This window comes from Bubalus bubalis, chromosome 16 (assembly GCF_019923935.1).
Source record: "Bubalus bubalis isolate 160015118507 breed Murrah chromosome 16, NDDB_SH_1, whole genome shotgun sequence".
Taxonomy (NCBI): domain Eukaryota; kingdom Metazoa; phylum Chordata; class Mammalia; order Artiodactyla; family Bovidae; genus Bubalus; species Bubalus bubalis.
Genome location: NC_059172.1, coordinates 44,646,759 through 44,670,441, shown reverse-complemented (window position 1 = coordinate 44,670,441; position 23,683 = coordinate 44,646,759). Strand labels below are relative to the sequence as shown.

The 23,683-nt window shown below is 34.6% G+C and overlaps 1 protein-coding gene across 6 annotated transcripts in view; it reads right to left on the bottom strand.

Moving 5' to 3' along the window:
* The window catches only part of USP47 (ubiquitin specific peptidase 47), a 103,431-nt gene that overhangs the window by 19,327 nt on the left and 60,421 nt on the right, over positions 1-23,683 (bottom strand). For 5 of the 6 annotated variants that reach the window (XM_044929528.1, XM_006055229.4, XM_025266655.2 and 2 more), the window contains 9 exons: positions 11,492-11,587; positions 11,258-11,410; positions 8,659-8,826; positions 6,786-6,917; positions 6,274-6,350; positions 5,670-5,725; positions 3,114-3,226; positions 2,342-2,446; positions 1,361-1,568 (listed from right to left, as the gene is read on the bottom strand). In XM_044929528.1, coding sequence (XP_044785463.1) covers positions 1,361-1,568; positions 2,342-2,446; positions 3,114-3,226; positions 5,670-5,725; positions 6,274-6,350; positions 6,786-6,917; positions 8,659-8,826; positions 11,258-11,410; positions 11,492-11,587 — 1,108 coding nt within the window. The remainder of the gene's footprint in view (positions 1-1,360; positions 1,569-2,341; positions 2,447-3,113; positions 3,227-5,669; positions 5,726-6,273; positions 6,351-6,785; positions 6,918-8,658; positions 8,827-11,257; positions 11,411-11,491; positions 11,588-23,683) is intronic. The other variant, XM_025266654.3, reaches the window with a different exon arrangement.

Here is a 23,683-nt window from a genome sequence, read left to right as displayed (position 1 = left end):
AGATGTATATGTTAACATGCATAATACAATTAACACTTCTTTCACAATTTATCACATTACAAATATATATAAAGAACTAAAAAATAAAGCGAATAAAAAGGTTCTTATAGATCTCTTTAAACAAGGCCAAAGTCAAAATGTGATTTTTAAAAATACATGCTTTGTTTCCTTATAAAATATTAATACCACTCCTGTCAAATTTTTCAAGCATACTAAAAATACACATCCAAAGTTCTAAAATACAGAGCAAAACTACAACACTAACATAAAATAACTAGGGAAAACAAATACTAAAGGGGACATAGCAGCCCTACTTGCTTTTTACAACATTCATTGAACAATTCAAGACCTTGTTCATAATCAAAGACTTCTTCTCAAAATAATATTCTCTATATCCTATGGAAAATTCAACAGAAAAGCTTTGGTTTACATGTTTGTTTTCTGACTTAAAAGTTTCATGTTATAACTTAATGCCATCTTCTCTCCTGTTTTTAGGAAATCATATATAACTTAACTTTCAGTCACCAGAAAAATAAATGATCTTCAACCACCAGATTTAGCAGATTTTCTCCAGCTTTAACTGTTTTAATCTCTTGTATGTAGCACATGTCAATCTTCCATTTCCCCCCATGTAGCTAATCTAAATTTGAATATTATTCTAAAGCATTGATTATTAAACAATAAAGGAGATTATAAGTGTCATAATACACAACAACATTTAGAGTTCTCTTTTTAAAAAGTGAGTTATTTTGCTGACCAATGTTATACTTTTATCATAATTTCTACAGTCTAGTTCAAAAATAATCTGAAAGAAAATACTCCAAAGGGACTCTTTATGGATATAGCGGAGTATGACTGAAGAAGCTCTTGAGAGAATACCATACTTAATCTACTTTGGAAAGAAGAGGCTTCAAAAAAAGGAGGTGTGGAAGATCCACAGAAGAACAGAATTTGAAAGAGTTATGGAACCATGTCTTCAAGGAGACCCTGAAGACTCTACTTCGGAGACTTTATGAGAATATACTTTTTTGGGCCGTGGTCTTCTCTATAAAGAGAGAGGCAGGGGAAGAGGCAGAGGCAGAGATAGGAAGGAAGGATGATTTAGTACTGGAGAAGAAAAATCCTATTGAAGACTTCTATTTTGTTTTTTTGCTTTGTTATTTGTTTTTTAAATTTTGTGTATAGTTTTTTAAAAGTAGTCTAGAATTGAATTCCAGGTTTGTGGCTCACTACTTCAAAACCTATCGAAATTATTATACATTCTGAGAACATGTAAAAAATTTAAAAATAATTTCTATAAACAAAAAACTTTATGAAAATGTAAGTCCTTTACAATTCAAAATACCATAAAAATGCTTACCTCCAGGTTTATAAGACTGGAAAACTTGATCAGGTCTTCTTGTCTCCAACAGCAGATCAAACATGTATGTTGACTTGACTCCACCTAGTAAAAGACCCATTGGAGTATCTTCTTCTCCTTCATATGATCGTTCAAGATAATCATGAAACTCATCATATTTAACAAGACGACAGCAATCCATGGGTATTACCTCTTCTAAATCCATCATCTAAAAGAATACAACACCCAAGGAAAAAGGAAAAAAAAATTTTTTAATCTGATATGTAACTATACTAACAAGAGGTCCTAACAAACAATAAAGTCCATATATATATTTATGATTTGCATAAAAGCTCAAAGGCATGACTTAAATGGTATTTTAAAATAACCATATTTCATTATCCCTCAAATTATACAACCTATACAAACATATTTTAAAGACTTTTAAAAAGTTAACAATCTAAACTTCAGAATGTATCTGCTACAGTGGTGCTATGGTAAAGAACTTGCCTGCCAATGCAGGAGACATAAGAGACACAGGTTCCATCCCTGCACTGGGAAGATCCCCTGGAGGAGGGCATGGCAACTCACTCCAGTATTCTTTCCTGGAGAATCCCTTGGACAGAGGAGCCTGGCAGGCTACAGTCCACAGGGTCACAAAGAGTAGGACATGACTGAAGCGACTTAGCAATAAAAAACAAAAACAATCTGAATATAAAGAATAAATAAATATCTTTGTTTCTAATTCTATTTCTGAGTTGTAGAAAGCTTAACTGGTTTTCAGAGTGAGAAAGTTCCCAAAAGCAATGAACCACATTTCAAAGAAGAGGTATAAACTACGCTCCTTAAGAGATACATTGATAGGATTTAATGGGCAAGTGGAAAACAAAAGCTACTTGCAAGTGTTTATACTACTACTGACTATAATAAAAACTTGGGAAAATGTTAGTATCATTATGTAAGATATCAATAATTAAATGCCAACAGTACAACTAAACATACCTTATAAGCCATTTCTACTGCTTCCTTTAGTGTCTTATCCTTATGAACTTCCAATTTATTTTCCATCATCACTTGTTTCACAGGATGCAAACAGAATAATTTTATCTAGAAAATGTAAAATATTATCATTAACTCAACAAGTCATAAATCAAATTACTTCCTTTGTAGACAGTATTTAAATCAAATTATTATAATTCTTAAAAAACATAATTGAGATCACTCTCCCTCGGGTCTATTTATCTCACTTAATAACTGATACTGTCTTGCTATCAAAAATTCAAAATCATTCATTTTAACAACTATATGTTTCTTTATAAGCATGTATCACAATTTATGAAATCACTCTCCTACTGATATACATTCAAGTTGTTTCCAATTTTTCCCTAATTTGGAAAATACTGTGGAGTATGCCGTGGTAGTCGAAGTTTTTACTGCACTGTAATTATTTCATTAGATAATATTTTTTAAGAGAATCATATGAAAGAATATAAATTTGCTTTAAGGTTCTTGATAAATGTAATGCAAATACTAAACAGAAAGTTTTATAAATTTACTCTTGTAGAAGAATGTTACAAAGTTCACCTCACTGTAACCTTACCAGCACTATTATCACATTACTGGTTTTTTATGCATAAAATAAAATCACTTTACCTCAGTAATATAGTTGGTTAATTGCTTAATGATTACACAACTCAATGAGTAAGTTTTGAGAAATGTAGTTAAGCAAAGTTTAATAGCACTTTTTAATTAAAAGTAAATTAGGAAATCCAACCTTGCATGTATTGCGCTCAATTTCTCGTTGCCTCTTTTCTTGTTCTTCCAATTCTCTCTCTCTCTGCACCAAGTTTTTAATATGTTCTGGATACTCATCTACTTCTAGAAATTCTATTAATAGTAAAAACAGTTAAGGTAAAACAGTGCCACTGAGACTGAGCTTCCTTTATACAATTTTGTTCTACTATATTTCCAGAGAATATACTTCTACTACAGCTGTTATTAAAATTTAGTTCAATTACATCAATCTTTCAACATGGAACACAAACTTCTTCCAGACAACGGTGAAGAGGTAGTTAATAATAACACATGGCTAGGTTTCAAAAAAGCCGAATCTTTACCTATATACCTCTTGGCTCCTGACAACTCTAGCAGGTAAATTAAGATTTTTGGAGTGAAAAAGCCTCCCTTAAACTTGAAAATAAAAGCACTTTTGATTTCAAATAGTGCTATCACGAAATTGTGCAACCTTGGGCAGGTTTACTTCTCCAAACCTTGTTTTTTCTCAGCTTCTTAATAGCACCTACCACAAAGAGTTATTACCTGGGATAAAATGAAATGTAATAAATACTGTTGATACACTATTACTACAAATGGTATTTATTTTATTATTATTCACTAATATGATCATCTTTCCTTTGTTCTCAAAGTAGTCTTTTAGCTGCCTTTTTTAATAAGGGAGGCACCATTCTTTATTTTTTATTATTTACTTATTTATTTTTGGCTGCACTGGGTCTTCATTTTTTGCGTGGGCTTTCTCTAGGTGCGGCGAACAGGGCCTACTCTTTCTCGTGGTGCATGGCCTTCTCGTTGTGGTGGCTTCTCCTGTTGCAAACACAGGCTCTAGGTGTACGGGCTTCAGAAGTGGCAGCACGTGTGCAGGCTGAGTAGTTGCAATATGTGAGTGTAGGCTCAATAGTTGTGGCACACAAGCTTAGTCGCTCCAGGACATGTGGAATCTTCCCAGACCAGGGAGCAAACCCATGACCCCTGCAGTGGCAGGTGGATTCCTACCCACTGTGTCATCAGGGAAGTTCCCAGCTGCCTTCTAATCAAAGAACTTCAAATGTAACTCAAAGTGTTAGAAGTGACAGTATGAGATTATGACACTGTTTAATAAAGCCAATGATTGCTGGGCATTAAAGAGGGAGAACAATTTATATTAAAAAAAAAAAATCACTCCTCTTTGGAAGGTAAAAATCCACTGTTTTTAGAAATGAGCTCTAATTTAAAAAATATTCTGCATTATACATACAGTGCCCCCTGGTGCTTTATCACAAAACTAGAGTTGGAGGGAGCAGATAAAAGAAAGTTGAATTATTGCACTACTGAAAACACATGGGATACTGAGTGCCACAGAAGACACATAAACTATAATCCTGGTCCTCCCTCCAGACAGTTATGACCTTGGACAAGTCACTCTCTGGGTATAGTTTCTTTATGTGTAAAGTGAAAACGAACACTTCTACTCTGAAATCTCTATTCTGAAATGAGTTCTCATTGTAATTTCTTTTTTCTCTTTCCTATAATTACATTGTAAATTATTGAACAGCCCCTATACAGCAGTCCCTGAATCATATCATTGGTGAAAAGATAAATAAGTCCTAGGCCTTGCAACAACTGAATTCACAATCTCATGAGGGTTTATGAAAATGTAAACAAAAACATTAATTAGACTGCTTAAAAGACTTACTTATAGTATGGCAATTTCTAAACAAAGGAAATATGTTGAAATCAAAGCAATAATTATATTAATTGTGAAAATATGAGCAGACATATCACCTGTCTATATATCTCTATGTATACACACACACACATCATACACCTATCTGCAAATACTGTTTCTGTCAAGATGAGAGTTAGCAAGAAAAACATAGGAACTGTAATTTTTTAAAGTAGCAATTACAAAAGGAAAAAAGAAAGGCAAATCCACATGCTTCGTACACAGTATTCTTTTTAAGATTCTTAATAAAATTAAAAATATAATAAAGGATGCATACTCGACTCTTAAAATTTTACTTGCTTTTTAAGCAAATAAGCAAAGATATTTAACTCTAGTATGAAACTAAATGCTTAAAATTTTATCTCAATTTTCTATAACAATGCTATAAAATACTAAAAAAAAAAACACCCTATAACATCCCCATTTCACATATGTGGAAAGTAAGACTTAGAAAAGTTAAATAAATAATTTCCTCTGGGACATGCAAATTGTGAGTTATGACAGCTACATAGATCAGGGACCATCATCACTGCATCAAACTACACAGAATACAATCTTACTGGAAATAAATATCCAATGTGCATAATGCAGAGTAAGTTAAGTTTTGTCTCTTAGTGTGTTACAAAGAAAAGTTCAACTTTTTCCCAAATGCTTTTTAACAGTTAGTATTACCTCAAAACTATCTTTGTAATTAATTCTCTACACATAAAAAATTTAATAGTCCTATCATTTAAAAGTAGTTATCTGGGTTTATAAAGCTTGCAAAAAAAAAAAAAAAAAAAAACTTGTTTAAAACACAGACAAAAATCAAGTAACTATATGTCAACATACTTGCATTTCTTGCTGGGTCCTTCAGTCTATATATCAGCATATATGCATTTGTGGAGCTAGTAAAAACATAAAAATGATTAATGGGGACAAAAAGTTGACTGTAAAGATTCCATTTCCTAGCATCAAATTTTTAATTTAAATAGAAGTTTTTTCATTGTCTCAAACAATTAAAAATAATGTATTCTTGAACAGATTCAGATTTAAACATTCTAGGAAAAAAGTCTACTTTGACATATTCATGAGAAAATCCTCTGTCTTCTCTTGGTAACACAGTAAAATCTTCAAAAAACCTTTGTCCTTGAATGACTGCTTCAGTTAAGCCAGTAGGCAGCAAATTTTTTCCCATCTGGAAAAGGGCCAGATGGTAAAAGCCATACGCTTTGTGGGCAACTCTGCTATTGTGGTGGGAAAAGATGAACATACAATATTTAAACCAACGAGCATGGTGGTGTTTCAATAAAACTATTTTCTAAAACTGCAGGCAGGCTGAATCTGGCCCATAGGTTACAGCTTGTCAACCCCTGGGTTAAATCTTTTTAGTGCATAAAATGTTGAAAAGCTTGTAATTCTAATTTATGAACAGTAAAACCAGGAAGTTCTTTACCTTGCAAAAGCACTGGAGTAATATCCTCTGCTTCCTGAAGATCCACCGTGTGTTTTCTTAATGTCCTCTTGTGTTATCTAAAAGTTGTTACAGTACTTACTTTTTTTGGTACCATCTAACACCTTTATATCAATATGAACTCAAGTTTTAACCTCAGAGTTAAATAGACCACACAGATACCATTTCTCAAAATGTAATCATAACCAGTGGCTACTAACGGTCAGTCATTTCTAGTCCTCTTAAATAGGCAGCCCACACGAAGGCTCAAGCCAAGAAGAAAATTGGGAATCTATCTCTACAACACTCAACAAGTTCAAAATAAAACAAAACAAGGAGATAACAACAATAAACAAAGGAAATTTACTGGAAACAAAAACAAAAGACTGATTAGGTATGTGTCTTAAAGTGCTTCACTGGACAGACTGTCTCCCATTTTTAATAAACCCTCTACTGAAGAGAAACATCCCTACTCCTGTCTTTCAGAATAATAATCTTAAAAAATTCCTCCTTACCCTGCTGACATGTTGATCATTGAAGCTGTACCATTGCTCATCACTGAAAGACTTTATGCAAGCATAATAATGGCCACCAGCAGCACTCCCTGAATGAACCATAACGGAGAAGAGCTCATAGATCAAGGAATTCTAAGGGAAAAAAAAAGTAACTCAGAGCAGAGGAGAAACACAAAACCGTAATTTGTATATTTCTTATTCTCTACTAAAACACAGTGAGGTAATATGTTGGTTGTCCTATTTATTTATGGCAAATCAACTTTTCTCCAAGATCATTAAAATGGTAATTCACCACATAATTTTATATACCACCAGTTTCATTCAACATAGTCTTTCACATTTTAATTATGCTATAACCTTTAGAACAATGCATAACTGAGATATAAATTTATATATTTATGTAAAAAGAAGAAAATAGTCTGAAATTTTAGAAGCAGATGCTTAACATGAGAGTATTCTGATATGCACATCAAAATCAATACATTTCAACTAACATTTTTAAAAATTCAAATAAGATGATTTTGAACATCTTTTTTTTTTTTAACATCTTGTAATGTATTTATGTAGTATCTGTAATACACTAATCTATTGATTTGATGTCTCTCAGGTATGCAAAGCTGGTTCAACATTAGAAAATCAACCAATGTAAACCAGCTAAAGAAGATAAATTATATGATCATAATCAATTGAATCCAGAACAGCATTTGGCAAAATCCAAACCCATCCATGATAAAGACTCTCAACTAACTAGGAAGAGAGGAACATCCTCAAATTGATAAACAACATCTACAAAAAACCCATAAAACCTATGAAAGAGCCAATATCATACTTAATGATGAGAGACTGAATACTTTCCTCCTGAGACTGGGAATAATAAGGCAAGAGTGTCTTCTCTCACCATTCCTATTCAACACGGTATGGGAACTCCTATCCAGTGGAACAAGACAAAGGGAAAAAAAAATATGTAAGACATAATTGTCTATGTAGAAAAACCAGGCAAGGGGTGGATTTAGCTCTTGAGCCATAGTTTTCCAACTCTTGCTTGAAAGCAATGATCTTTATACCAAGTTATGATATATCTGCTACATTATTCATCACAGCAATTCACACTCATCTGTCTGCCCTGAAAGAAACAGATAATTTTAAAAGGTAAAGAGTAGTGGTAATGGTGATGAGAATAATGGTCTTGGTCTAAAAACAGATTTATGCAAGTGAAACTCCATTCTTAAATACTGCCTTAAAAAAGCCTGTATTTAATACGACTGTGTAAGACTTGAATTCATGATCAGTCTTCAGACTGGCAATTCATTATTCACACCATGCTCAAGACATTTGATCTGTAATTCTACCCTCAAAAAAGTAAATGACACAAATGTGAAATAGTTTGAAATATCTTAAAAATCACTGACCTAGTAACAAAAAAATTCTATCCTAGATATCATTCAGTCTTGTAGTTTTCAAATTACAATCCATGGAATTATATCATTTTTTGAAGTCCCTTAAGGGCTGTCATAGGGCAGGGGAGGGAAACTGAGGGTTCCCTATCTAAAAAAGATTAATTCTCCTATTGTTTCAGAAAGGATTCTATAGCCAGAATTTTTTAAATTAACAAATCTAGCCTCATGCTTTCAATTTGCTATATGAGAAAACTCTGATGTAAGATTTAGAGCCTTGCTGTTACTTCAAAGGCCAGTTACAGTTCAGTGTCTCAGAAGTCAATGCTCCCACCTGTAAGCAGTTTTTCCTAAAGTTTAATTTTGATCATATATGCCTAAAAACAGTAGCAATTAAATGTTTTAAAAGAGAATTATAATAGCAGCTCAGCAATTACTTTATTCTGTCTTTCAACTAAAAACCACAAATTATAAAATACCTTCTCAAGTCCAGGTTTTGGAATCTTTTCAGTTCCGCTATTGTTTTCAAGGCAGATTCCTTCATCAACACCGTCATCATTGGAGAAATCATTGCTCATCTGATCACTGTGACAACTGCCTTCATTTTCTGCTCCACTGTCAGTGCAACTTTCTGTCTGAGGAGACTTCTTAATAAAACATAATTATCTTACAATTATAAGGCAAATAAAGGGAAAACAGAAACCTTTTATATGCTGTGAACTTTTTCGCAAAATTTAAGACACTATTGCTAATAAAAATACTTATTCTACTTCAAGCAAATTTATTTCCTCTTAAAAAAGTGAGACCTTAAACAAAAAAGTATATTTTAAAATTGTTTCTGTTAACATCCTTATTAACATTCTCTATTAACAAATTATTGATTCAGAATTCTACTAAACTTCATTTATGCTACAGTTGCAAAGTAACAGTATAAAACTACCATTTCTTTCATCAAAAACCATAAAAGCAGAGAACCTAAGCTCCAAAGTGAGTTTCTGTTGTTCTCAAATCCCAAAAGAACACCATTTCCTTTCTTGAACAAAAAGTGCAATTCAGTTTATCACTATGCTAGGTATTACAGACAATTAGAAAAACAAGATACTGTCTCTCTCAAGAATGTTATACTCCAGTTATAGGAGGCAGAAATGCAACAACAGCAAATAATACTTTTCCATGCTTTTATGATTTTTAAATCTCTTTCAGACAAATTTAACTTAAAGAATTCTTCCTAGAAATCCTCAAACAACTCCTTCCTCCCTTCTCCTTAAATATTTTAAATACATAGTTTGAAAACTCTTCTCTAAAATGTAGGCCCTTGCTATGTTTAAGGCGCTGCATAGAAGTCCTTCAATTAACCAAGCAATATGTAGTAAGTACCAACTTTTTACCAAGAATTTTGTTCTAAGGATTACATCTAACATATAGTCTTCATTCTTCAAGAAAGTCTGGTCCAAGGAAAAATGGAAATGAAAACCAACTTTAGAATTCTACATGAAGTTCAAAGAGATCATTCCCAAAACCTCTTTTAACTAAGCCAGAACACCTACTCTTCTCCCAAGAAATGGACCTATAATTTCCTCAAAGTTCCTGTCAAACCTTCTGTCTCAGTTTTTTTCTCTTGGAAAAGACTTCCTTTTACAAGAACTACATTAGGAATATAAGAAGACCAATCTAATACTGATCTCCAAGTAGGAAATCTCCTTTGAAAGTTTGGTATACTATGGATAGATTTCCTAGCTTAAGCACAAGTGTTTGAGATATTATTTCAAATTAAACCTTTCAAAATATTACCTGGACACAGGTACCATTCAATGAACATTTACTCTATCTAAGGCAATCTCGTCTTAGAAAAGCTATAAAAATCAATTATCATCCTTACTTTACAGACAGGGAAAGTGAAGCTCAGAAAATAATCTGACTCTTAGTACTTAAGAGCATAAATAAAATTTGAGAATGTTTGAAATTATTTTTGAGCCTCTGGGAAAAGGCAGTTTTTAACTACTGTGATGAATTCCAATCAGAAAAAAATGCTTTATGACAGTTTTGAGAATAAGAAAGATTTATCACTCTCTAACAACTATGTTAAATGGCTGTACATATTCCTAATAACTAAATCAGAGGAGTTTCCAAACGAATAGAATGGGATATTATGAATCCTTTACTGGATAAGGACAGAGGAACCAGAGAATTTGGGGAGGTCAATGAGTAGAAGAAATTAATTAGCATTATCTGTGCCTTCAAAGTCTCATTCTCAAACTATATTTAATTTTAAATTCTTTATCTTAAAAGTTTTAATTTAAAAACTAATTAAAAATATCTTTATTATCTAGGTTTATAACTTAGCCAATTTATAAGCTGGTAAACCTTAAGTGGCTTCCCTGGTGACTCAGCCGTAAAGAATCTGCCTGCCAATGCAGGAGACACGGCTTCAATCCCTGGGTCGGGAAGATCCCCAGGAGAAGAAATGGCAACCCACTCCAGTATCCTTGCCAGGAAAATCTCATGGACAGAGGGGCCTGGTAGGCTGCAGTCCATGGGGTCACAAAGAGTTGGACATGACTTACCGACTAAGCAACAACAACAAAACCTTAAATGAGAACAACCCGGAAAACTTAATGCTTAAAAAAGTCACTAAGACAAAACAAGAAATTTAAGGCCACAGTACCCATTTTGCTTGTTCATTCAATACACTGTATTTGTTCTGTTTATCGTGTACCAGAAACACAAATGCAGCCCATCTCTAGACTGCTATATTTCAATAACTAAGCAAATTATGAAATATAAGAGGCTTGTGGTCCATTGGCTAAGATTTCAAGCTCCTCCTGCAGGGGGCCTGGGTTCGATCCCTGTTGATGGAACTAGAGATCCCTCACGCTGTAACTAAGATCAAAGATCCCACATGCTGCAACTAAGACCTAGCACAGTCAAATAAACAAACATGCTTCTTAAAAAGAGAGAAAGTTATGAAACATAAGATTATCTACTCAAATAAATAATTTCAGAGTTTAATATCCTTGTCTTTTCAAAGAATATCACGTTACTCTGATCAAAACTGAAGTATAATTTTTAAGTATTTACCTCATCCTCAACATCAATAAATGTACTCATATCTAGTTCCTCAGGAAATGTCATCCGATCATTCAATTTAATCCTGTGCATGGTTGTATAGTCAAAATCAAACCTTTTCAATTGTAAGGTCAGAAGATAAGGGAAATGCAAAAACCGAAGACCCTAAAAAAAAAGTGGGGAGAATCTACTGAATACTGAATATTATCTCAGATAATTAAGTATTAATTTCTACATGGCATCTACCTTTCGTGCATCACACTTCTTCTTACAACGTTCACAAAAATACTGATTTGGGCCATCCAGGATCTCTGGCTGAATAAATGCATGCAATGCTTCTTCCTAGTTAGAAAACAAATTGTTGTATAATTATTGTGAAATATTATAATGTTAATGATAAAGTCCTGAATATAAAAAAATTTTAATTACCAAAATACTCATAAACAGAATGGCTAGAAAATTAAGAATTCAAATGCAAAAAAGGGAAAAAAGTATCAACAACAAAATGATTTTATCATTATAAAACAGCAAAAAATTACTTTATTTCATTCTGTATGAGTGCTACGTTTCCTGGTCTTGCACATTAGTCATCTCTGCTTAATTGTCATAGACTTTACATTGTGGTTTTTGGCTAAATAATCTAACAGATCCTCAGTCTTTAGATTAAAAAGTAATTCCACACTTAAAAAAGCAGTTGCATACGTCACTGCATTCTTCTTATAAAAGGAGACTACTTTAAACTGCACAGTTAAAACACAGTGCTCTGAAGTGTACATTATCTGTACACTTAAAAATCTAATCATTTTCTTTCGTCACTACATGTAGGGTCAGTTAGTAATTCGCCACTGTATTACTTAGAAAGATTGAAAACTATTGTGCAGCCATCTCACTGCTTGTCAGATACTGCTCCACTTGAAAATGTATGAGAGCTCCTGGACTGTTCACCTAGCGGAACCACGTGGTTCTCTTTTTCTCCATACAGCTTTAAGACAGAAGCAAGAAACCTGTATGAATATTGTTGAAGAATCAGTAGGTATAAAGTTTTTAATTTTTCAACATTGACTTTTTGCAATTAAACAAGTTTCAGTTAGTACAACATATATGATTGGGGATTCCCTGGTAGCTTGGCTGGCAATCTGCCTGCAATGCAGAAGATCCCAATTTGATTTGTGGGTCGGGAAGATCCTCTGGAGAAGGGATAAATTAAGATAACCACTGCAGGATTCTTGGGCTTCCCTGGTGCTTCAGCTGGTACAGAATCAGACTGCATTGTGGGAGACGTGGGTTCAATCGCTGAGTTGGGAAGATCCCCTGGAGAACGAAACAGCTACCTACTCCAGTATTCTGGCAAGGAGAATTCCATGGACTGTATAGCATATAAGGTTGGATTGCACAATTTCATTTGATATCATCTTTATTCCTCACACATGGTCTAAGGACATGGTCTGACAATATTTATTACATATAAAGAAAAAGAAATACAATCACTAAGACAAAATATCTTCAAAAATTTTTTTGCTATAGAACAAGTTGTTCCTCAAAAGGTAAGTGAGCTTGATCTGGCAAAATGGAGTTAGTGTAAAAACAGCTACCAAGTATATAAAATTTACACAATGCTTGGTACAGTTCATTTTGGAATAAGACTAAAAAATTACAAAAAAAATATACAAAATGCTTCTAACGTCAGTTCAGTTCAGTTCAGTCGCTCAGTCGTGTCCGACTCTTTGCGACCCCATGAATCACAGCACGCCAGGCCTCCCTGTCTATCACCAACTCCCGGAGTTCACTCAGACGCATGTCCATCGAGTTGGTGATGCCATCCAGCCATCTCAACCTCTGTTGTCCCCTTCTCCTCCTGCCCCCAATCCCTCCCAGCATCAGAGGCTTTTCCAATGAGTCAACTCTTTGCATGAGGTGGCCAAAGTACTGGAGTTTCAGCTTTAGCATCATTCCTTCCAAAGAAATCCCAGGGCTGATCTCCTTCACAATGGACTGGTTGGATCTCCTTGCAGTCCAAGGGACTCTCAAGAGTCTTCTCCAACACCACAGTTCAAAAGCATAAATTCTTCGGCGCTCAGCTTTCTTCACAGTCCAATTCTCACATCCATACATGACCTCTGGAAAAACTATAGCCTTGACTAGACGGACCGTTGTTGGCAAAGTAATGTCTCTGCTTTTGAATATGCTATCTAGGTTGGTCATAACTTTCCTTCCAAGGAGTAAGCGTCTTTTAATTTCATGGCTGCAGTCACCATCTGCAGTGATTTTGGAGCCCAAAAAAATAAAGTCTGACACTGTTTCCACTGTTTCCCCACCTATTTCCCATGAAGTGATGGGACCAGATGCCATGATCTTCATTTTCTGAATGTTGAGCTTTAAGCCAACTTTTTCACTCTCCACTTTCACTTTCATCAAGAGGCTTTTAGTTCCTTTTCACTTTCTGCCATAAGGGTGGTGTCATCTGCATATCTGAGGTTATTGATATTTCTCCTGGCAATCTTGATTCCAGCTTGTGCTTCTTCCAGCCCAGCGTTTCTCATGATGTACTCTGCATATAAGTTAAATAAGCAGGGTGAAAATATACAGCCTTGATGTACTCCTTTTCCTATCTGGAACCAGTCTGTTGTTCCATGTCCAGTTCTAACTGTTGTTTCCTGACCTGCATATAGGTTTCTCAAGAGGCAGGTCAGATGGTCTGGTATTCCCATCTCTTCAAGAATTTTCCACAGTTTATTGTGATCCACACAGTCAAAAGCTTTGGCAAAGTCAATAAAGCAGAAATAGATGTTTTTCTGGAACTCTCTTGCTTTTTCCATGATCCAGCGGATGTTGGCAATTTGATCTCTGGTTCCTCTGCCTTTTCTAAAACCAGCTTGAACATCTGAAAGTTCACAGTTCATGTATGGCTGAAGCCTGGCTTGGAGAATTTTGAGCATTACTTTACTAGCGTGTGAGATGAGTGCAATTGTGCGGCAGTTGGAGCATTCTTTGGCATTGCCTTTCTTTGGGAGCTTCTAACTTCACCCATCTCCAATTTTGTCCTCAGAACACAAAGAAGCATTAATAAGGTTGGGGAGGGGGACCAAAAATAGCCAGCTTTTCTCCATATATTCAAGTATTTTACAGGAGGTCATAGAAAAGAACACACTTAGAAAATGATATTTTTTCCCCTTCTAGAGCATATTTTAAGTAGGAAAAAGGCAAATTCTTCAAAAACATAAGAGCAAAAGAAGCTTTAAGAGCAAGCACATCTATAGCTTAACACAGACTGATAAAAATCAGTTGAGCTTTCCAAATGGAAACTGAATTAGTACAACACTTGATATATTTTTAAAAAAGGGGGAGAGTGAGAAAATTACATAACTCAAATTCTACTTTATGAAACTATATGTATGTACTGATTTCTGGCTTATAGTTCACAATCAGAGCTATAATTTTTAAAATCCAGAGAAAAATTTGAACAACAGAAAATTCCCTTAAACATTTTACCCAGACTCACCAACTTTTAACCTTTTGCTCCCTCTGCTTTATCATTCTCCCACCTAACCATGTGTTTTTCCAAAGGAGTTAATCAGATTCAGGAAAATTTAATATTGGTAATTTGTCAGTCCATACTCCAATTCTGTCAATTATTCTAATAATGTCCTTTACAGTATTTCTCCCCATCCAGTATAGAATCAAATCCAGGAACAAAGTCTGCATTTGGATGACTGCCTCTTCAGATTCATTTTATCAGAACAGTTCCAAAGCCTTTCTTTCATGATATTAACAATTTTTGAAGAGGCTAGGTTATCTTATAAAATGTTCCACAATTTGGGTTTGTTTGATGATCCTCACGGTTAGATTCAGTTTATGCCTTCCTTACTAAACTACTACGTAAGTAATGATGTATTCTTCAAAGGGTATCACAGTCAAAGGGCATGATGTCCTTAACATCCCTATTGGTGATACTAACTTCAATCACCTGGTCAAGGCGTTGCCCAGTTTCTTCACTATATATGGTTATTACTTTTTCCTCTTTCCAACTAATAAGCAATTTGTAAGGAGACACTTGGGAGCCCATACAAAAATACTGAGCCGTAACAAGTTTTCCACCTTGGTTTAGCATCCATTATTGGATTCTTGCTTAACCCAAATTTTAATGTTTGTTTTGTAAGTCAATTTGACAATCTTTTACTTTTAACAGGGATTTTAAGCCCATCCGTATCTAACAGGACCAATGTTTTGCTCCATCTCAGTCACTATTGTGTATTTTAATTATTCTATTAATATTTACTGTTTTTTTCTACATGGTGCTTTTCTTTGCTATTTTTCTACATTTTCTTTTGGTATTTAGGAAGCCTAGTAATTTGTTCTAATGTATTTATATACACTTTTGCTAGTTTTCTTAACCCTTCCTCCTCCTTTTCCTTAAGTTTTTAGTGTCTAGACTGCCAATTTTAAATGGTATCCTGGTCTCCCCCCATTTAACCATCTATGACCTCATTCTACATCCCCTTCTCTTTTTTCTTTCCCTTTTTTAAGAGAGGCATTCTTTGTACATCAAGATACAGTATTTCATACTTTCTTCTATCATGTCCTCACCCTTGTTTTACTTAGTCCTTAATTCTATATATTAAATGCTCACGGTCCTTTTGCTGAAGCTTCCCCAGTGGTCTCTTGGGTGGGTGGAGCTCACCCTCTAATAAACTCAAGGTTTACAGATAAAATAATCAATGAGTCCCCCAATATTCAAAGTCTGATTTTCTACTGCCATAACAATTGAAGAAAAATTTGGCTAGATAGCAAATCCTTGGCTTACAATTTTTACTTCCTTGAAACTGCTATTCTGTTGCTATGACTTGCATGTTGCTCTTCAAAAATATGATGCCAGTCCAATTTATCTTTCAAGTTTAAAGTCTATTAAAATATGTTTCAGAGTTGGATCATTCCAGATCTGTTTTTCCAGGCATGTTGGGGGTTGGGGGGGGGGGAAGGAATCTTTCAAAAAGTTGATTAAACTTCCCCAATTCCCAGAAAGTTTTCCTGGATTATAGTTTATAAGTGTTGCTCTACCGTGTTTTTATGCTTCACACAGTCCAATTATGTTGGATTCCTTTGCCAGTCTTCCTTTATAATCATTTACTTTGAGATCCTAATTTTTACTTTATCTCATTTTCTATATTCTTCCTTAGCTTTCATTCCATCCTATTTTCTCTCTAGTATTTTATAACTAGTTCTTCATTTCTAATGTAGTTTCATCTTTTCTTCAATTTCCTTCCTGAGTTCGATCAGCTCACACTGCATTTCTTGTTTTGTTTTTCTAATCCATTCCTCTCCTTAAATTTTTGGATACCAGGTTCTATTCTGCTTGCTTGAGAATACTTAATTTAGTCCAGAGTACTGTGTTACAGTATCCTATTTTGTGGCTACTTTTTTGAGGTTTCCTTTTTCAGGGCTGTGTTTATGTCTAGACTTATTCATCAGCTGAAATGCTTTAATACGTATATTCTGTTTTCTTTCAACAGCTGTGCTGTTTAATTTTTTTCCTATAGTCATTTTGTGGATGGCATTCTTTAGTTTGTGAGTATGTTCTATTAACTTCAGTTCAGTTCAGTCACTCAGTCGTGTCCGACTCTTTGTGACCCCATGAATCGCAGCACGCTAGGCCTCCCTGTCCATCACCAACTCCCAGAGTTCACTCAGACTCACATCCATCGAGTCAGTGATGCCATCCAGCCATCTCATCCTCTGTCGTCCCCTTCTCCTCCTGCCCCCAATCCCTCCCAGCATCAGAGGCTTTTCCAATGAGTCAACTCTTCGCATGAGGTGGCCAAAGTACTGAAGTTTCAGCTTTAGCATCATTCCTTCCAAAGAAATCCCAGGGCCGATCTCCTTCAGAATGGACTGGTTGGATCTCCTTGCAGTCCAAGGGACTCTCACGAGTCTTCTCCAACACCACAGTTCAAAAGCATCAATTCTTCGGCGCTCAGCCTTCTTCACAGTCCAACTCTCACATCCATACATGACCACAGGAAAAACCATAGCCTTGACTAGACGGACCTGTGTTGGCAAAGTAATGTCTCTGCTTTTGAATATGCTATCTAGGTTGGTCATAACTTTCCTTCCAAGGAGTAAGCGTCTTTTAATTTCATGGCTGCAGTCACCATCTGCAGTGATTTTGGAGCCCAAAAAATAAAGTCTGGCACTGTTTCCACTGTTTCCCCATCTATTTCCCATGAAGTGATGGGACCGGATGCCATGATCTTCGTTTTCTGAATGTTGAGCTTTAAGCCAACTTTTTCACTCTCCACTTTCACTTTCATCAAGAGGCTTTTTACTTAGTGAAGTGCTATTTTGTGAATGGGTAATGGTGAAGAAGAGGTTGGTGTCCCCTTTGATTTTGCAGAATCATTCTCTTCTTATTTTCTCTTCACTGCTATGACTTAGGGGCATCATCCCTTTTTGGTTTATCTCCTTCTCTAGAAGCAAAATTCCTCCAAGGCTGTCACTTTCTAACCCTTCTCACTCTAAAATTCCTTCTGTGTAGCTGGTGCTATAAACTATCAAGTCCCAGTCTGAGTTCACTATTTTGGCACATACTGTTGTACTTTCTCATTTAAGGGTATTCCATCTTCATTTAAGTCTTCCAATCCCCACTCCTCTGTTACATGGAGTCTCTAAAGCGTCCCACTCCGTACTCTCCACACACACACACTTGCAACAATACTGGAAGGTCTCCTGGAACTTGGTAATTTTGCTATTTTCATGTAATTTAAAGTTCATATTATTCTGTCTCCTAGTATTCCAAAAGGTACGGGTCAGTTGGGTTTTGCTAGTGTTCCTTTTTGCCTATGGTTTGGGGAAGGCATGTGGGATTATGTAGATTCAGACAGCTGAAATTATCCTTTAGATTCACAAACCAGTTAAAGCTATACTAACAATTTTCTTTAGTTTCCTATTCACTTTTTAAAAAGTTGCCACTAGAATAATTATAAATAAAGATTAGCCAGCCATAAAAATTAGTTTCATCTGTTCATACAAATAAAGTATGTATGGGCTAATGTGGTTATATACATTTATCTTCACCTAATGTGATGAGACAACAAAATCATGCCAAACTATATTTTAGATACTAAAAAACAAGTTATGGATCATAAAAATGGAACAAAATATAAACACTGTGCCATTATTAATACACACTCACACACACACACACACACACACACACACACGGTAAGCTCATGCTTACCATGAGCTGTCCTCTTGAGTATGTTAAACTATTCTTGAGTCATTTTTCCAAACTAGCTTTGGGTTGACTGTGATTGTTTTTTATCATTCCAGAGTGAAGATAATAGCTTTATTTTCTAGCACTTACACCTCCTTATATATTACACAAAGTGTAACTGTACACAGGTTTTTAGACCCTATTCTTCAGCATTCAGAACATAATATAGAGAATTCTTATATCCTTGGTTCTTTGATTAAGAAATATAGAAAATCTAGGTATAGAGCAATCAAAAGATGGAACCAAGAAACAGTATTGCCTATAAATCCTCATTTAACTCTTAACTTACATATAAAATTCTTTCTACATCATTCACTACTTCATATTTTATTTTTCGAACTGAACCACAGAAGATAAATTAGAACTACCACTGATAATTATTTTCTAACTGATTTTAATATACTCAGCAATTCTGTACTACTGATATGCAGTTATGTCTTCCTTACAGAGTCAACTATCTTTCCCAGAATATATACTTTGTATTTCTCTTTAAAGTAGGAAAAAGATTGTATTTTTACTTAAGCTATCTACTTTTAATTGCAATTTTTGAGATTACTGAAGGTTCATATACAATTATAAAAAGTAATACAGAGCCCCCTGTACATGGTGCGATTCCTCCAAATGGTAGGTAACTAGTTTGCAAAACTATAGTATAATATCACAATCAGGATACTGACACTGATATAACCCACCAATATTATTCCAATTTTCTCAGTTTCAGTGTATTCATTTGTCTGTGCATGTGTGTACAGTAAGCTCTATATAATGTTATTACCTGTATAGGCTCATGTATCTACCACCACAGCCAAGAGACTGAACAGTTCCTACACAAGGATCACTCATGTTGCCCTGTTATAGTAACTACCTACCCATCCTTCCCCTGGGTTCAGCTACTCTATAAGCTCTGGCAATGATTAATCTCTCAATTCTAAAACTGTTGTATCCAAAATGTTATATAAATGAAATCATATGTAATCTTTGGAGATTCGCTTTTGTCACGCAGCATAATTCTCTGGAGATTCATTCAAGTTTCTGTGTGTACTGCAGTTTGTTCCTTTTTATTAATAAGTAGTATTCTATGGTTTGTATGCACCCCAGTTAATCCATTTACTTGCTAAAGGACATCTGGGCTGATTCCAGTTTTAGAATATTAAAACTGGAGACATTATGAACATCTAGTTAGTTTTCATTTCTTTGGGATAATCAAAAGAGTATAATTACTGGAGGTTATGGTCACTTCATGTTTAGCTTCATAAGAAACTGCCTATAATACTTCACATTCCCACCAAAAACATGAGTGATCCAGTTTCTCCACACTGTTGCCAGTTTTTTGTGCTGCCATTATTTTTTATTTTAGCCATTCTGTTGGTAGTGTGTTACCTTCATAAGGTTTGAATTTGCATTTCTGTTTTGTTGCTGTTCAGTTGTTATGTTATGTCCGGCTCTCTGCATTTCCCTAGAGATGCTAAATATCTTTTCCTGTATTTATTTAGTATCTGTAATATGCTCTTAGATAGAATGTTTTTGTCTTTTGCCTACTTTCTAAACAGACTGTTTGGGTTTTTTATTACAGTGTTTCGGGATGTCTTTATGCATTCTAAATACTAGTCCTCTGCCAGATATGTACTTTCCAAATAATTTCTCTCAGTCTATAGCTTCTCTTTTTATCTTCCTCACTTTGGCTTTCAAAGGGCAAATGTTTTAAAAATTATGTAGAGATACAACTTGTCAATTTTTCCCTTTGTGGACTGTACTTTTTGGTATCAAATTTAAGAATTAATTGCTTAACCCTGTATCTACAGAATTTTTTCCTATTTTTCTAAAAGTTTATAACTTTACATTTTATGTTTAAGTCTATGATCCACTTTGAGCTAATCTTTATACAAGCTGTGAGGTTTAAGTAGAGGTTCAGTTTTATAAATAAGAGTACCCAACTGTTTAACATCATTTGTTGAAAAGACCATCCTTCTTGTACTGAATTGCACTGTGCCATTCTAAAAAATCAGCCGGGCTATCTGTGTGGATTTATTTCTGGGTTTTCTATTATGTTCCACTGATCTATTGCTTATTCTTCCAATATCAGAAAGCCTTGATTACTGTAAGTATATAAGAAGTCTTGAAATCAACTACACAGATTTTTCTTACTTTATTCTTTTTCCAAAATTCTTTTAGCTATTCTAGCTATTTTATGTTGTTTAGAATGAGGTTGAAAAAGTCTGTCAGATTTTGAAAGGAATTCATTAAAATTACACAATTTGGGAGAGAACTGACATCTTCAACATGTGACTCTTTCAATCAATGAGCAGAGTATGTCTTTCCATTCAAATATTATTTTCAGAATTTATAGTTTCCAGTACATAGGTCCAGATCACATTTTGTTAGATTTACACTTAAGGGTTCCCCCCTCCCACACACACGACTGTAAACAATATTGTATTTTTAATTTCACTTTCCACATGTTCTTTGCTAATACTTTGAAACACAACTGATTTGTGTATGTTTATTTTCTATCTGGCTACCTTCTAAAATCACTTATTAGTTTTCCAGGGTTTTGCTTTGTTTTGGCAAATACCTTGGGGTTTTCTATACCAAAAAAACCATGTTATTTAAAAAGGGGGAACAATTTTATTTCTTCCTTTAATTGGTATACCTTTTATTTGTTCTTCTTGCCTTATTGTATTGGCTGTGACTTCCAGTACTAAAATGAATAAGAGCAGATATCCTTGCCGAGATAACCTTGATGTTTTAGGCAGAAAACATTCAGTCTTTCACCACAAAGTATGATGTTAGCTGTAGGTTTTTGAATATGTTCTTTACAAGTTTAAGAAAAATTATCCTCTATTATCAGTTTTTAGGGTTTCTATCATGAGTGGATTATTGAACTCTGTCAAGAGCTTTTTCTAAGTCAATTAATGCGATCATGCCAATTTTCCTGTCTCTGTTAATATGGTAGATTACAGTCAATCATTTTTAAAATACTGACCAGCCTTGAATCCCTAGAATGAACTCTACTTCATCATGGTATATAATTCTCCTTATATATTGCTTAGCTCTATTTACTAATATTTTGACAAGGATTTTTCCATCTATATGCATTAAGGAAACTGGCTTGGTCCTAATTTTGAGGGGTTTTTTGGTTTAGCTGCCTTTGTCTGGTTTGGTATGAGGATGAGAGGGGCTTCATAAAACACATAGGGGAGGGTTCCTTCCTTTTTTTGAAAGGGGTTGTGAAGAACTGGTGCTCACTGTGCTAAAATATGTGGTACAAGTCTCCAGTGAAAACTTTCCAACTTAACAGATTTTCTTAAGAGATTCTAAATTATGAATTTAATATCTTAACAGTTATGGGGCTACTAAAATTATCTAAGCCATATAAGATGAGTATTTTCAAGGCACTGATTCAACTAAGTCATCAAATTATATGTGCAGAACTGTCCCTTATTATCCTTTAGATATCTACAAGGTTTGTAATAGTAGTAGCTTCAGTCTTAATACTGGAAATGTTTATCTTACCTTTTTCCCCTCTGTCAGTCCTGCTACAGGTTTATCAGTTGGACTGATCTTTTCAAATAACTGCTTTTATTGATTTTCTGTTTTCAGTTTCACTGATTTCTGCTCTTTTATTATGTCCTTCCTTCTGCTGGCTTTGGGTTTCTTTTGCTCTTTTTTCCAAGTTAGGTGGAAGCTTACATTATTAATACATAACATTTTCTCTTTTTTCTTTTTTTTTTTTAAATTTTATATTATTTTTAAATTTTACATAATTGTATTAGTTTTGCCAAATATCAAAATGAATCCGCCACAGTATTTTCTCTTTTTTCTTATGGAAGAATTTATACTAAAGGCCAGCATTTAAAGCTATAAATTTTCCTCCCTGTGGTGGCTCAAACAGTAAGGAATCTGCCTGCAATATGGGAGACCAGGATTCTATCCCTGGGTTGGAAAGATTTTCTGGAGTAGGGAATGGCTACCCACTCCAGTATTCTTGCCTGGAGAATTCTATGGACAGAGGAGCCATGGGGTTGAAAGACTAACACTTTCTTCTCTGTAGTACTGCTTCAGCTGTGTCTCAAAATTTCTGATGTTACACATCTGCATTTCCATTCAAAATATATATATGTATTTAATTTGCCTCGAGATTTTCTCTTTGACTCATGGATTATTTAGAAGTGCATTGTTTATTTTCCCAATGTTTGGTGATTTTCCAATTAACTTTTATTGATTTCCAATTTGATTCCAGTGTGGCAGAAAAACACACTCTCTATGATTTTAATTCTTTTAAATTGAAGTTTGTATTATGGCCCAGGATATGGTCTATCCTCATATGTAGTCACTTGAGAAGAATGTGTACTCTGCTGTTGTCGAGTGCACAGTTTCATATCTATTAGAGCTTGCTGGCTGATGATATTGTTAAGTTCCATATCTTTGTTAATTTTTTGTCTAGAGATTCTACCTATCAATTATTGAGGGCACTGAAGTCTCCAACTGTAACTGTAGATTTGTCAATTTCTCCTTTCATTTTGAAAGGCTTTTTCTTCACATACTTTGCAGCTCTGTAACTTAGTTTGTACACATTTAAGATTGCTGTCTTCTTGATGGATTGACCTTTTTTATCATTAGACAATGCCCTTCTTTGTCTCTAGTAATTCTGCTTTAAAATCAGCTTTATCTCCTTTTAATATAGCCATGCCTCATTTCTCTTGATTAATGTTTACATGATATATAATTTTCAACCCTTTTATTATCAACCTGCCTATTTCAATATACTAAAGGCTGTTTTTTGTACCTAGCATATTGTTGGGTCACATTTTTTAAATCTAATATGCCGATCTCTTCCTTTTACTTGGTATGTGTGTTAGTCGCTCAGTCATGTCCAACTCTTTACAACCCCATGGACTGTAGCTTGCCAGGCTCCTCTGTCCATGGAATTCTCCAGGCAAGAATACTGGAGTGGGTTGCCATTCCCTTCTCCAGAGGATCTTCCTGACACAGGGATCGAGCCCAGGTCTCCTGCACTGCAGCCTGATTCTTTACTGTCTGAGCCACCAGGGATGCCCTTTACTTGGTATAGTTAGACTACTTACATGCAACTAAGTTTGCTATTTTAATGTTTTGGTTTGTTTTATTTTCTGTGCCTTTCTATGGATAACCTGAAAAAAATTTTTGAATTA